The sequence below is a fragment of the Orycteropus afer genome, unplaced genomic scaffold (assembly GCF_000298275.1).
Source record: "Orycteropus afer afer isolate SDZICR_OR568_19922 unplaced genomic scaffold, OryAfe1.0 scaffold00202, whole genome shotgun sequence".
NCBI lineage: Eukaryota > Metazoa > Chordata > Mammalia > Tubulidentata > Orycteropodidae > Orycteropus > Orycteropus afer.
This window is the reverse complement of record NW_006921789.1, coordinates 6213911-6227736: the sequence shown is the minus strand read 5'-3', so window position 1 is coordinate 6227736 and position 13826 is coordinate 6213911. Positions and strand designations below refer to the sequence as shown.

Sequence of the window (13826 nt, the reverse complement as noted above, 5' to 3'; positions counted from 1 at the left end):
GCCAGAACTCTTAATGTCACTTTTTAAACACTATTGTTTATCAAGGCACTAAGGAGCCCCAGTTGTGCAGTTGTGTTAACCACTTGGCTGCTAACCAAAAGGTTGTTGGTTCTAACTCTCCAGCTACTCTGTGGAGAAGAAAATGGCAATATCCTTCTGTAAAGATTACAGCCTTGAAAACTATGTGGTGCAGTTCTGCTCAATCCTAGAGTCCCCATGAATCACAGTCAACTCACTGGTAATGGGATTTACAGGTCAAGGCACTGTGCTACATATTTAGTATGTATGACATCTTCTAATCCTCAAGAGAACCCTTCAAAGTATTTGTGGTTATCCTCTTTCATAGGTCAGTGAGGTTTTACGTAATTTGCCTAAGGTCATATTAGAAAGTAGTAAAGACCAGATTCAACCCTATAACTGCCTCTCTGTCTCCAAAACCTTTCTTCTTTAACTTCAGATTCTGTTCTTCCTAGCCCAGAGAGGAAACCTCTGGCAGGATGCCTTTCAGAAGAGGTTGGAAAGACCAGTGTGCCTTCATCATTTTTCCATAGCCAGAGAAATGTGCAATCTGTACTCAGCTTCTGTATAACTACTATACCTTGGTAGAAAATGGGTTTGCAACAGCATTTTAAAGAATGACAAATCTGACTCACAAAGGAAAGTAAAGTTAGAAATCCATCCACAGTGTTTGGGTTGATTCTGACTCATAGCAACCTTATAGGACAGAGTAGAACTGCCCTATGTTTTTTTTTCCAAAGCATTTTTCTTTGTGAAAGTAGACGAACACATCTTTCACCAGCACAGTGACAGGTGGGTTCAAACTGCTGACCTATTGGTTACTAGCCAAGCCATTAACCACTGCACTATTCCCAGTATCGTTCAGTTGATTCTGTCTCATAGTGACCCCCATTGGGTTTCTGAGGCTGTAAATCTTTATGGAAGTAGATTGCCCCATCTTCCTTCCTTAGAGCAGCTGGTTGGTTTGAAGCGCTGACCTTCTGGTTAGCAGCCAAATGCCTTACCCACTGCACCATTAAGGCTCCGTAAAATTAGAAACATTGGGTAAAAACTGGAAGAACTGAATTCTGGTCCCTGTTGTTTCATCACCTGCCTGCTGTTACTTGGATTGATCATTTTGCTTCTGGGCCTCAATTTCTTTTTTTGTCAAACAGTGAGTCCTTTGTTAAATTCCTAAGGGGCTTGTCACTGCTTAGTTCTGTAATGACTAGCATTTCCACAGGATGATAATCTTTTACAGTCTAATATTTAGAGTGCCTGAAATGCCCCCTTTTGTTTATTTGTTAATATGTGTGCATCCCCATAATTACACCCTCAGTTTCTGCAGGGTAGATAGTATATCTTACTGGTCTGTGCATAGCACAAAGTCTGGAAATAGCATCTTCCCAAATATGAATGTATATGGGATGAAGATGTGTTGTAAGAGATTTATTCTGAGTTGCTTTTTCATAATTTACTAAGTTTTACCATCTTATCTTTCTCCTTCATTAGGTGCTTATTCTCTTTTAACCAAGTATGACGGGTTCTCAAAGTGTGGTCTGCAGGCTGTAATCTTTATGAAGGCAGACCAACAACATGCGGATCACCTTGGAATTGTTAGAAATGCTAATTATCAAAACACACCTCAGACCACCTGATTCTGAAACTCCAGGAAGTGTGAGGCCCAGTAGTCTACAATTTTAACAAGCCCTCCAGGTGATTGTGATGAACACCAAGTTTGAGAGGACTGCACTAGGGGCCCAAACCTGTGCTTTATTATCTTTGTGTTCCTTTTAGCTCCTCTTCTTATGGGATTAACTGGTGTTCAACTGAATTTAACATTTTTGTAAAAGGATGCTGACATTCCTAACCTAAAAGTGCCTCCCTAATCACTCCTCAGAAGGAAGGTTGGGCAATCTACTTCCGTAGTGATACTGCCTCGGAAACCCAAGGAGGGGTCGCTATGAGTCGGGGCCGACTCGACGGCACATGACAACAACAACAATAATCTCTTACCTTCTCTGATCCTTGAGTTATCAAAAATCATAGGAGATTCATTCTTAGACCTTCACTAGTCTCACTGGAACACCTCTTACTTTGTTTTCAGTCCCACAGAGAGCAGCACATGTTTGCTTTTATTTAGACCATATGTTCTGATAATTACTTTTATCTTAATTATCTGCTTACCTATTAGTTCTGGCCTTATCCTTATGGCTACTTCTGGCATATAACTTCTCTTCTTTGGCTATTTATTTGTAAATAGTGACTTGAAGATCTCTTTTTTAGGGTTTACACATTATTTCACCTTTGCTTCATTTTTCTCATTAGTTTTATTTTGTCTTGCTGTATTGTGATGATCTCAGCCCCCTTACATCCTTTTTGAATAAGATATATAAAGTTAATAAGAATGCAATCTGTTGCTGCTAAAGTCTGTTGTTGACAAATAGCTATTTGGACACACAAGGACCAGTTTATACATAAACAAAAAAAAGCGAAAAAACACACTGCCATCAAGTTGATTCTAACTTATAGCGACCCCCATTATTGGGTTTCCAAGGCTGTAAATCTTTATAGAAGTAGATTGCCTTATGTTTAACAATTCTCTTTATTTACTACCTGTTTACTTATTGGTGAATACTTTGCTTATAAAAACATCATTCAAAAATGTCCAAAAGTATGCTGTAATTTAGCATTTATAGCTGATCTTATTTCCAAGCCTGGCTTAAATGATTTATATCCTGATTCCCAGTTTCACCCACTTTTGGATTTGTATACTTCATTTGTACATACGTACTCAATTTAAGTCAGTCTAGTTGAATCTGCACCTAGAATGAGTGAATAATCTGTATTACAGCATCAGCTACCACCAGAGCAAGAATTGTCTAAACGTGTGAGTGGGGAATCACTGGTAGCTGGAACAAGCATCAGACAGAAGAGTGAGACAAGAATGGCCTGGCAGCCTCATGTTAGTAGTAGCCCTCCCTGAGCTCTCCTGTGGTACTGAAAATAGGGTGTTGCTGGGTTTACCTTTAATCTCTTTATGTGGGGTTAGTCAAAGGATCATTGCATGAATTAAAGTTGATTAGATAATTTAAGGTGCCCCACAACCCTTCTGAGGAGCCCTGGTTGTGTAATGGTTAAGGCATCCAGCTGCTAACCAGTATGTTAGTAGTTTGAACCCACCAGCTGTTACTGTGGGAGAACGGTGGGGTAGTCTGCTTCCATAAAGATTTACAGCCTTGGAAACCTTAGGGGGTTTTTCTACTCTATGCTGTTGGGTTGCTATGAATCAGAATCCAGAATTGACTCAATGACAGAGGATTTGGTTCTCTCCTTCCTTCCCCTACAACCCTTCTAGCTCAAGGTCTGCTATAAGTAAATGAAAAATCGGTTCATTAGCAAATGCTAGACCCTTGCATATGCAGTTAAAATTTTTTAATGACTATAGACCGACCATATTCTTGTTTTGTTATACATTTTGTTCAGTGGAAAAAAGAATTCTTGAATGTACAGTTGACAGCCTAAAACCTGAAGCTGACCAGATTTCGCAAGACACTTTATTTTCCATGGGATTCTTGGCTCTTAGCAAACATTCTATTTCCAGTTCTAGAAATTGTTCATGTGACATTTTTCATCTGCCCATGAGTTCATGTGGTCTCTAGCTGAGCTTTTTAATAACTTTCTCAAAAATAACATTCTACTCATTGACAGTATTTTGAAAGTGTGTGTTTGTATAATTTTGTTTCCAAACTGTCTGAATCTATGTATACATATGTCTGCATCGAACTACCTACTTGTATGTATCTAGCATGTTTAATTGAAGGGGATTCCAGATACTTTAAGAGATTGAAAACAATTTGAAAAAAAAAAAAAAATTAATAGCCTAGTGATTTCTCAATATAGTTGAGGAGGAAGTTGGCCTTTAGAGAAGACCACGTGCCTTTTTTGTTTGTGAGAGCAGGGGGCTGTCATATAGCCAGCACTGGCAGTTTGAACCAGAAGGGAACCATTTTCATCATATTCTAAGAGCTGTATCCTTTACATCTTATGTGTCTTATGTGTATCAGATAATAAAAACAAAGGAGCGTGGTCCTAAAAGCATAGAAAGGGAAGTCTGTGTTTTAATTAGAGGAGGATTATAGTAGTAGTATCAAGCAGTTCATCAGAGGCCATAAACTCACTGACAGGATGATAAGTGTTTAGGGAGACAATACATTTTCTCATAGGGAGGCAGTATCTTTTCTCATACCAGCATCCAGAATGGGATTTTATTTTGCTGACTTTTAAACTCCTGAATGCCTGAGGGTACAATGGTTTATTTAAGAAAGAAGAACCTTGGAGTTTCAAGGCATACAGTTCAGTTTTGGAAGCCATTACTCTATTTTGTATTGCCCTTTTGAAAGGAGTTTGATATCAGTGACAGAGGTAGGGGGCGTATGCATGTTAAAGTCATTTGGCTACTCTTGAAATCAAGGTCAGGAAGAAAACGTTTTCTAGCTGTAAATCACTTACTTGTCCTACGTTCTTTAAAGCATTTTACACAAATGACTTTAACAGTTTTAGGGGGTCATGCTTGGGATTAAGAGCCTGTTTGTATGGTAAACATTTTGGTGATTAAAAACCAATATTTTATTGATGTGGTAGCATTTCTGTTCCCACTCTGTACTCTGAAATATTTGATTTTACCTGAGGAAAGTTTGTTGCTTCTTAAGTCAATATTTTAAAAAGTGTATACTTGTTGATTTTACAGGGACATTACTTCTAAAAAAAATGTTAGTAGTTAAAATGTAATAGTAACTAAAACAACAAAATGTATAAAATTAGAAGATTTTAAAATGTAAAGGATATTGATCATTTAAACAAAAAAATAAAAAAACCAAGCTCACTGCTATCAAGTCAGTTCCGACTCATAGCAACCCCTCCTGGTGTTTCTGAGGTGGTATCTGGATGGAAGTAGATTGCCCAGTCTTCTTTCTGAGGAGTGGCTGGTGGGTTTGAACCACTAGCCTTCTGGTTAGCAGTCAAATGCCTTGGGCTTTACACTACCGTCCCTGTTGATCACTAGCATTTTAATAAGTGATTATTTTGCCAGGCATTGATGTGGATCTGCATATGAGAAGCTCTCCTAGAACATAGGACAAAGTGAAAATCTGTAAAGCAATAAGGCATGTAATATCAAATTTACATGTATTATCAAATTTAATCCTAAATTTCCCTATGAAGTAGAAATTATTATTGTCATTTATTACTATTAAGGAAAATGAGTTCAGAGAGGTTAAGTAAATTGTCTAAGGTCACACAGGTATGAATAGTGAGCAGAGCTCGTGCTTTTAATGTTTGCTCCATAGAGCTCAATTCATTACACCTCTGATTTCTTAAATAGTGTTCAAGCTGAGGCTGAAAGAATTATCTGCAATTTTTTTTTTTAAAGGAAGTCACATAAAAATGCAGTTGATTCTATTTGTTGTAGTATGGTCTATATAACGTCATGACAAACACTGAATTAGTGATTTTTGAACCAGTGTTTCCAAGGAAGATACAGAGCTGGGTTTCTACAAACCTCTGGTCATAAATATGTCATCAGCTGATCAGTACATAACCTTGTTTTACGTGTGTTTCTGTTACATGTTATTTAATGTATATTGTTGATCATTAACATTGAACTCATGTCCAAAAGCACTACAACTCATATCTGAAGAAGCTTATCTAACACATAATTTCTCCATAAAGCACATCATAGCCTTCTTTCAATTAGGAACATTAGTCAGCATTTCAGCACTATGCTTGGGGTCTGTATTAAAGAGCAAGATCACCAAGAAAAACCACCAAATGAGAAAAACGTGAAGCTAAATAGCACGCAAAAAGGAAAACTTGTTTATAGTATGGGAACTGAAACAAGGAGGCAGAGTATTGCCTTGTTTGACCTCAACTGGGAATGTGCACGTGGAACATGTCAGTTTTTTTTTTGTGTCTGTGCATATGTTTGCAAATGACTGAAAGTTCTGTTAGTATTGATTTTGGGGATACAAATAAAGTTTTATGAGTACGCAAATTCGCAAACATAGAATATGCAGATAATGAGGATTGACTATATTAAGTTAATACCTAACCATCTTGTTGGCTATGGCAGAAATATTGAAACTGATGGGAAGGATGGGTTTGTTGTTAGGTGCCGGCGAGTCATCTCCGACTCATAGTGACCCTTTATACAATAGAATGAAACACTGCCTGGTCCTGTGCCAGCCTCATGAACCCTGCTATACCTGAGCCCATCGTTGTAGCCACGGTGTCATTCCATCTTGTTGAGGGCCTTCCTCTTTTTTGTTGACCCTCTGCTTTACCAAGCATGATATCCTTCTCCAGGAAATGGTTCCTTCTGACAACGTGATCAAAGTAGGTGAGGCGATGTCTGGCCATCCTCGTTTCCAAGGAGTGTTCTGGCTGCATCTCTTCCAGGAAAGATTTGTTAGTTCTTTTAGCAGTCCATGGTACTCTACTCTCAATATTCTTCTCCAACACCACAGCTCAAAAGCATCAACTGTTCAACTGGTTTGGAAACCAGTATCTTCAGCAATTGATAGAGTATTTGAATCATACTAGTGGCTAAGGCACTTGACTGCTAACCAGATGGCTGGCGGTTCAAACCCACTAGCCACTCCTCGGAAGGAAGGTTGGGCAATCCTGCTTCCATAGTGATACTGCCTCGGAAACCCAAGGAGGGGTCGCTATGAGTCAAGTCTGACTCGACAGCACATAACAACAACAACATCGTCCAATTATGCAGTCTTATGCCACTCTTTTCTTTTGTTTTAAAGTATGGCCAGTGTGTTAACAGGTGAGAGGTGACTATGGTTTTGTATATGCTTAGAGAATATCAGATAATTTGATTGTAAGAAATGTTAATCATTTGGATTATTACATGAATATTATGCATCTTTTCTGTTTCCTGTATCTGCTATGTCTCTGCTCCCCCACTCCTGTGAATTCATCATAGCACTGAATTGAACTTTGAGGTGAAAGGTGCGTTATGCTCACATGTTAATGTAGCACAGGATGGCAGGATCTGTCTTAAGTCACCAAGAAAAGTGTTGTATTTTTCTTGGTTTTGTTACAGCTGAACAATTTTCATTGCCGGCAGCACAGTGCACATTAGGAAAAAGCAAATAAACAACACAAGGGACTTGGTGCCAGGAAGTCGCAGCTCAAACTAGAAACCGATAGCCTTGGATTGACATTTGGGAAGTGGGTTGCCAGCTATCAAACAGAACCCGGTGACCGTGAGGTTCTTATACTTCTAGACGTGAAAATTGTAGGATCTTTAGAAGGGTGTCATAAATTGAAGTTGATGTTAAGGCAGTCAGTTTATTTATAATTAACTATTAATTCAAACTATGTTTTAGATAACTGCTGTGAGTGTTAACTTGTTTGCCTTAGGTGTGTGATTAAAATTCATTGAATTAATACAGGTTCCCCTGCTTTCTAAAAGTAGGGCATTCTTATGAAATTTCTCCTAAATCGAGAATCTTGTTAAAATACAGATCTGATTCAGTGAATGTGGGGTAGAAATGCAAATTCTAAGCAGGTCGAACTGTTAAAATTGATGTGTTTAAGCAGTGCTTAATAATACATTCTCTTAAATGCAAAGGAAAAAAAAACCTGAAATTTTTTTGTGCCACTTTGTTAGACTTTGGTGGCATAGTGCGTAAGGCATTTGACTGCTAACCAGAAGGCTGGTGGTTCAAACCCACCAGTCACTCTTCAGAAGGAAAGTTGGTCAATCTACTTCCATAGTGATACCGCTTTGGAAACCCAAGGAGCAGAGGGGTTGCTATGAGTCCGGTCCGACTCGACGGCAGTGTGTTTCGTTTTTGGCTTTGTTAGAATTAGAATACTCTTTATATTTTTCATAAATTTATTTCATTTTTGTTTTTGAGGATATACACAGCAAAACATACACCAATTCAGTTTCTGCATGTACCATTCAGTGACATTAGTTACTGTGCATCCATGCGCACACTCCTTTTCTGAGTTGTTCCTCCATCATTTACATAAACCCACTGCCCCCTAAGGTTCCCGTCTAATCTTTCAAGTTGTGAGGTTGTTGCTGCTCTTAACTGAGCAGCCTTGGTACATGGAACTTGAGGTTATGGGAATCATTAAATATTTATGAGCGTGCTTACAGTTCTTTTTAAAAAAATTTGTCTTGAGTTACAAAGCTGGAGAATTCTTTTTCATCAAGGATTTCAGGTTTAGTTTTGAGCTAGGGTATACCAATCATTGAAAGAACTTAGAGTGATTAATTCTCTTTAGTTTTGACAGTACTTTGGAAATATCAGTGACTATTCGATATTGTATGTTTCTTCAGCCAATAATATCTTAACTTTTATCTCACTTAGGACCTGCCGAAGTTCCCATGATGTCACCCAATGGATCCATTCCTCCCATCCATGTACCTCCAGGTTATATCTCACAGGTAAACCATTTGATGGACTTCTCTGCTTAGGATGCATGCTGTCATTGTCCAAAAGAGTATATGCTGAGACTTAAAAAAACTGGCCCCCCTCCCAGCATGATATTTAGTATGATAATTTCAGGATTGCCACAGTTTTTGTGGTGAGGAGGTAATCACTCAGACTCTCACCTTCTACTCAGACTCTCACCTTCTACTTAACAGTCTCCTCACAACAAAGGTCCCCACAGGATACTTCCTGTGTCTTGCCACTTGACATGCCAGAGTGTCAGAGGGAGGGAAGCACAGCAGGGCTCCCAGGCTGTCTTCAGCCAAGTTGGGTTTCACACTTGACCATTTGGTTGTTACTCATTCATGGTGTTCATCAGACATTTCATTCCATTTTGTACCACAATTTATTGAAACTAAATATATATTAAAATAAATAAAATGTATAATAAAATAAATATTCAAAGACTAAATTAGTAAAAATATCAAAAGAGACACTATTAACATAAATAGGGCCAATTCTTGTTACAAGAGTCTCATTTCTCCATAATGTGGCATGACTTGGCTTCCTGGCTCGGTGAATTACTGAGTATGATGTGAGAACCTGGCTGTTTGTATTACATTTTTCTGAACTTTTGTTTTGTCTTAAGTGAAATGATGGTAATTACAATCTCAGAGGTATGCTGGAAGGCTAAAAATTTTTTTATGGATAAAGTTATACTCCTATGCTTGGATAAGGTATAAAATGCTCAGCATTCCTGGAATGTACTGGATTTCTGTTTATGCCTTAATTTTTATCGTAGGCTCAGCACAATATGCATACCTTCCTGATTATCCTCACATAAATACTTCAAATAAGTCACCAACTTTTTCTGCCTCTGTTATTCTTTTTTTCCAGTTGTAAAATATGATAAGCTCCTTTTGAGGGGGGACCTTAGAAAAGGTAGAAGAGTTATATAAAAGAAATTTGTATAATCTTACTACCCAGAAATGATCATGTTATCATTTTTTTAGAGCATTATCCTTCAAGATTTTTCTTATACTTCCCTTAGGCTTTTAAAGTGATTTTAAAATCTCTAATTTTCACTTAATGATTTTGTTAGTGTGGGGAGGAGGAGAAAAAATAATGATAAAAAAAAGCAGCTTCATAGGAAAATTGCTGAAGTGCAGGAATCAAAAATTTATCATTCTCTGAAGAAAGAGACATATCCATTTCTTCACTGTCTAAGGCATATTGCAACCTCCACAATTTCATTTGTTTCCATCTCTACTTTTGTGTGAGCCAATTTGACTTCTTTTTTTTCCCCTTTTGGAGCAGCCAGATTGTTGGCCATTGTAGTAAATAAATGACTTATTTTACACAAATCTTTGTAAATAAGAATCATTGGAGGGAGAAAAGGTGTAGAACAGGCCCTTCTAGTAGGGACACAGGATGATGGATCACATTCGTGTCAACAGTCAATTAACAGTAAAAAACAAGGAATGTAGAATTCCATTATGTCTCCTGCTCATTTATTTTGAGGAAGTGTTTGGTTTCGTTGAACAGTCAGGGTACAGTTCTCACCATTGTGATGGCAGAAATAATTCCTCCTTTTATGCTACAGAAGCCCCGGTAGTGAGTTCTCCTCTTTCCAACAGAATCACTGTGAATTGGAATCCACTCTTGCAGTAGATTTTTTTTTTTTTTTTTTATGCTAAAAGCCCGCTTTTAAGGAATATTAGGTAAAGTGGGAGTTCCTTTTCTAGTGAGGAGAAGGTGTTGTGTTCTTTTTCTTGCCAGTTGTGTTGCTGGGATTCTGTTAACAGCAAATTTATTTGGAGCCATAGAAAACATGGAGAATTACAGACCTTAATGTTTTTCTGATTCTCAGAAACATCTATAGAATATTCAAGTAGAAAGGGTAAAAGCAGAGCTGTAAACTCAGTTTCATAAAACTGATGGTGTAAGGATAGTAAAACACTTTGTCAACTCAGAATTATGGAAGAAAATGCTAGAAGATACACTGGAAGCATAGTGGAAATGAAATAATTTAGATCCAAAATTGAAAAGGAGAAAGAAGCATTAGGCTCTCTGACAGAAGACAGGCGATAGTTAAATGACCTTCAGTGGTGATGTTATGTCTTTAGTGATACATGATAGTAAAATGTCTGAGAAAAATGGATTGCTGATATGAATAAAATTGAGAAACCAATGGAATTTGTGTACAATATCTTCTTTAGCATATACACTTCAAAGAAATGAGGATGGAAGCAGCTATAAAATGTTGTAGGAGACTTGTCATCACCCATGTATCTAAGGAACACAATGCATTGCTGTCATGGAGTTCTGGAAAGAAGTAATCACGAATCTTTAAAAAAAAAAAAAAAAAAAATCCCCCTCCAAGCTGGACATATGTAAGAAATGATCAGTTATTAGGCTATTCCTATACTAATTAATTTGACAACTTATCCCCACAAGTTCTTTCCCTAAAATACATGTTACTTTCTTGTTGAGATGTAGGGTAGATGAATATTGCATATGAAGTAGAGTTAAAGTTCTCTGGTGTAGTCAGTGAGATCCTTCATATTTGATCCTGCTCACCTTTACCTGCCACTCTACACAGCTACCTCTTTGAGCTTCTATTCCCTGGATGCATCAGCCCTCTTCTCAACTACAGTTTTGTGCCTGTTTTTCCTCTTCTTGCAATAGTCTAGGGCCTCTTCTTTGTTTGACACTTGAGTCATTCTTCCATTTCAGATGCCCTCCTCAGTGTGACCTTCCAACACAGAAATAGTTGTTCTGTTTCTTTTCTGCATCTCTGGCCCTTTGGCACCAGTTGTCATGGAACACCATACATTTTGAACCATTCCCAAGAATTCTTAGTGCCTGCTAATGAGAACTTTATCCTAGCATCTAGAATACTGATATGTACTTGCAAGGAATGAAATGCCTTGAATGTGCATTTAAGAGTGTAGTACCAAGACAGTTCAGTGGGAAATTGTTTTTAAAACAAAGGGTTCTAGGACAACATGAAAAAGATTGAAATTGAATTTCTACCTCACACTGTATATAAAAATGGATAATAGATATAAGGACTGGAATTTGTAGGGAAGGCCAGGAAGCGGGAGTGGAGCAGTTTGAAACAGCTAAGGGAGACATACTTGTCTGTCAGTTTGTCGTCCTGTGGTGGCTTGTGTGTTGCTGTGAGGCTGGAGGCTGTGCCACCAGTATGTCAAGTGCCAACAGGGTTAGCCACGGTGGACAGGTTTCAGCAGAGCTTGCAGCCTAAGACCAAATTGGAAGATGACTTGATGGCACATAACAACAATAGATATAAGTGTAAGAACTATAACTGTACCCTTAAGAGGGGAAAAACATAATAGTAGATTTTTGTAACTTTTAATTAGGCAGTAGATCTTACATGTAGCAGCAAAAATACAGTGATAAAAGGATGAAAAAAAGATGAATTTGGCAACAAAATTAAAAATTTATATACTTCAAAGGACACCATCAAAAAATAGAAACAACTCACAGAGAGGGAAAATATTTATGCAAGTCATCTACCTGATAAGACACTTGTATTTAAACTCTATGAAGAACCCTTACAACCCAACAGTAAGAAGACAAATAACCCAATTTAAAATGGGCAAAGGATCTGAATAGACTTCTCTCTAAAGAAGATACATAAATGGCCAGTTAACCACATGGAAAAGATGCACAGGTATTATCAGTCATCAGGGAAATGCAAATTTAAAACACAATGAGATACTACTTCACATTCACTAGGAGTAGTGTAAAAGCTAAGCACATGCACATAAACATGCACAGAAAAAAACAGCAGATAATAAGAAGTGTTGGTGAGAATGTAGACTGAGTGGAACCTTGATACATTGCTGGTGCAGTGAAAAATTGTGCAGCTGATTTGGAAAACAGTGTGGCATCTTCTCAAAAGGTTAAACATAGAATTTCAATAATGATCTACCAACTCCATTCCTGGATATCTATCGAAGAGGAATGATACTATGTTCACAAAAAAATGTACGTGAATTTTCATAGCAGCATTATTCATAATAGTCCCAAAGTGGAAACAACTCAAACATCCATCAACTCATGAATGGATTAACAAAATGTGAGATATATAATAGAGTGTTATTCAACCATGACAGGGAATTAAATGCTGATAAATGCTCCACTATAAATGAAACTTGAGAACATAATATTAAGTGAAGAAGCCAAACAAAAAAGACCACATATTGTAGAATTCCATTGGTATGAAATATCTAGAATAGAGCAAGCCAAAGAGACTGAAAGTAGGTTAGTAGTTTCTAGGTCTGGGGGAAGGAGCAAAAGAGAATGACTAATGAGTATAAGTGTTTTTTTTTTTTTTTTTGAATGATGTGAATGTTGTTGAATTAGCTCAGTGGCAGTGGTCACTCAATTCTATGAATATTCTAAGAACTACTGAATTGGACACTTTCAAAGGGTGGATTTTATGGTATGTAAATTACATTATCTTATGAAAGTTTGCACGTGGGTGTGTCTATGTACGCATTTCCACTATTAAAACATCACTTACTCACAGCATGATCTGTTTTAAAAGAAATTGTAAGGAAGTTGATAAGTGAGACAGGTGAACAGGTAAAGATGTTACAGTAGTAATTAACCTGAGTCAGTGGAAAAATTCTGCCTTATAGTAGATTGATTAGGCAAGTCACTAAGTAGTTGAAGGTGTAAGGATAAATTGATAAAGTCAATCAAATAAACGATATAGTACAAACATCAGTAACAAACAGGTAATCTTACAGTAAGTCAAACACCCACAGTGTAACAGACAGCAGCAGAGATACAGTCAGCAGCACAGTCTGTGTTTTCTTACTTGAGAAGGACTGAACCTGTGGTCTTAGTTTGGGGCTAGAATCTTGTCATTTCAACACAGTGGCATCTGATACAGTAAACCTTTTTGTGTTGGCATGTGTCTGTGTTTTGTGCTTTATTTTATTCTTTGGTTGAAAAATGAGGACGTTTAAGGGAAAAGTAACCTGATTTGGTTCAACCTGGAAGAAAAGAAAGATTTTTTTTTTTCCAACTATGAAGTTATAGATTTAGGCAAGTCTAAATTGTCTTATCACAGTCATCACCACATCTCCATTTTGTAAAAGCATTGGCAGCATAATTAGGGCTGAAATTGGGAGAACAGGACGAATGGTATGGTTGGAAAGAGCAAGGGCATTCTCGGACAGACCCAGGTTTGCATTCTACCTGGCTACTTCCTGTGTTACTTTAACAAATTTCATTCCGCACGTAAATACCTACCTGAATTGATAGAGGTAAGGATTAAAAGAGATGTTATGTGAGGTTGAGGTGATTAGCCCACTTATAGACTGGGTAGTC

At 37.5% G+C, this 13826-nt stretch overlaps 1 protein-coding gene across 1 annotated transcript in view; it reads left to right on the top strand.

Annotated features, from left to right (window-relative positions):
- FNDC3B (fibronectin type III domain containing 3B) overlaps positions 1-13826 on the top strand; it is a 366502-nt gene that overhangs the window by 140951 nt on the left and 211725 nt on the right. Inside the window, exon 3 of the mRNA XM_007948108.2 lies at positions 8394-8470. Within this exon, the coding sequence (XP_007946299.1) occupies positions 8394-8470 (77 nt within the window). The remainder of the gene's footprint in view (positions 1-8393; positions 8471-13826) is intronic.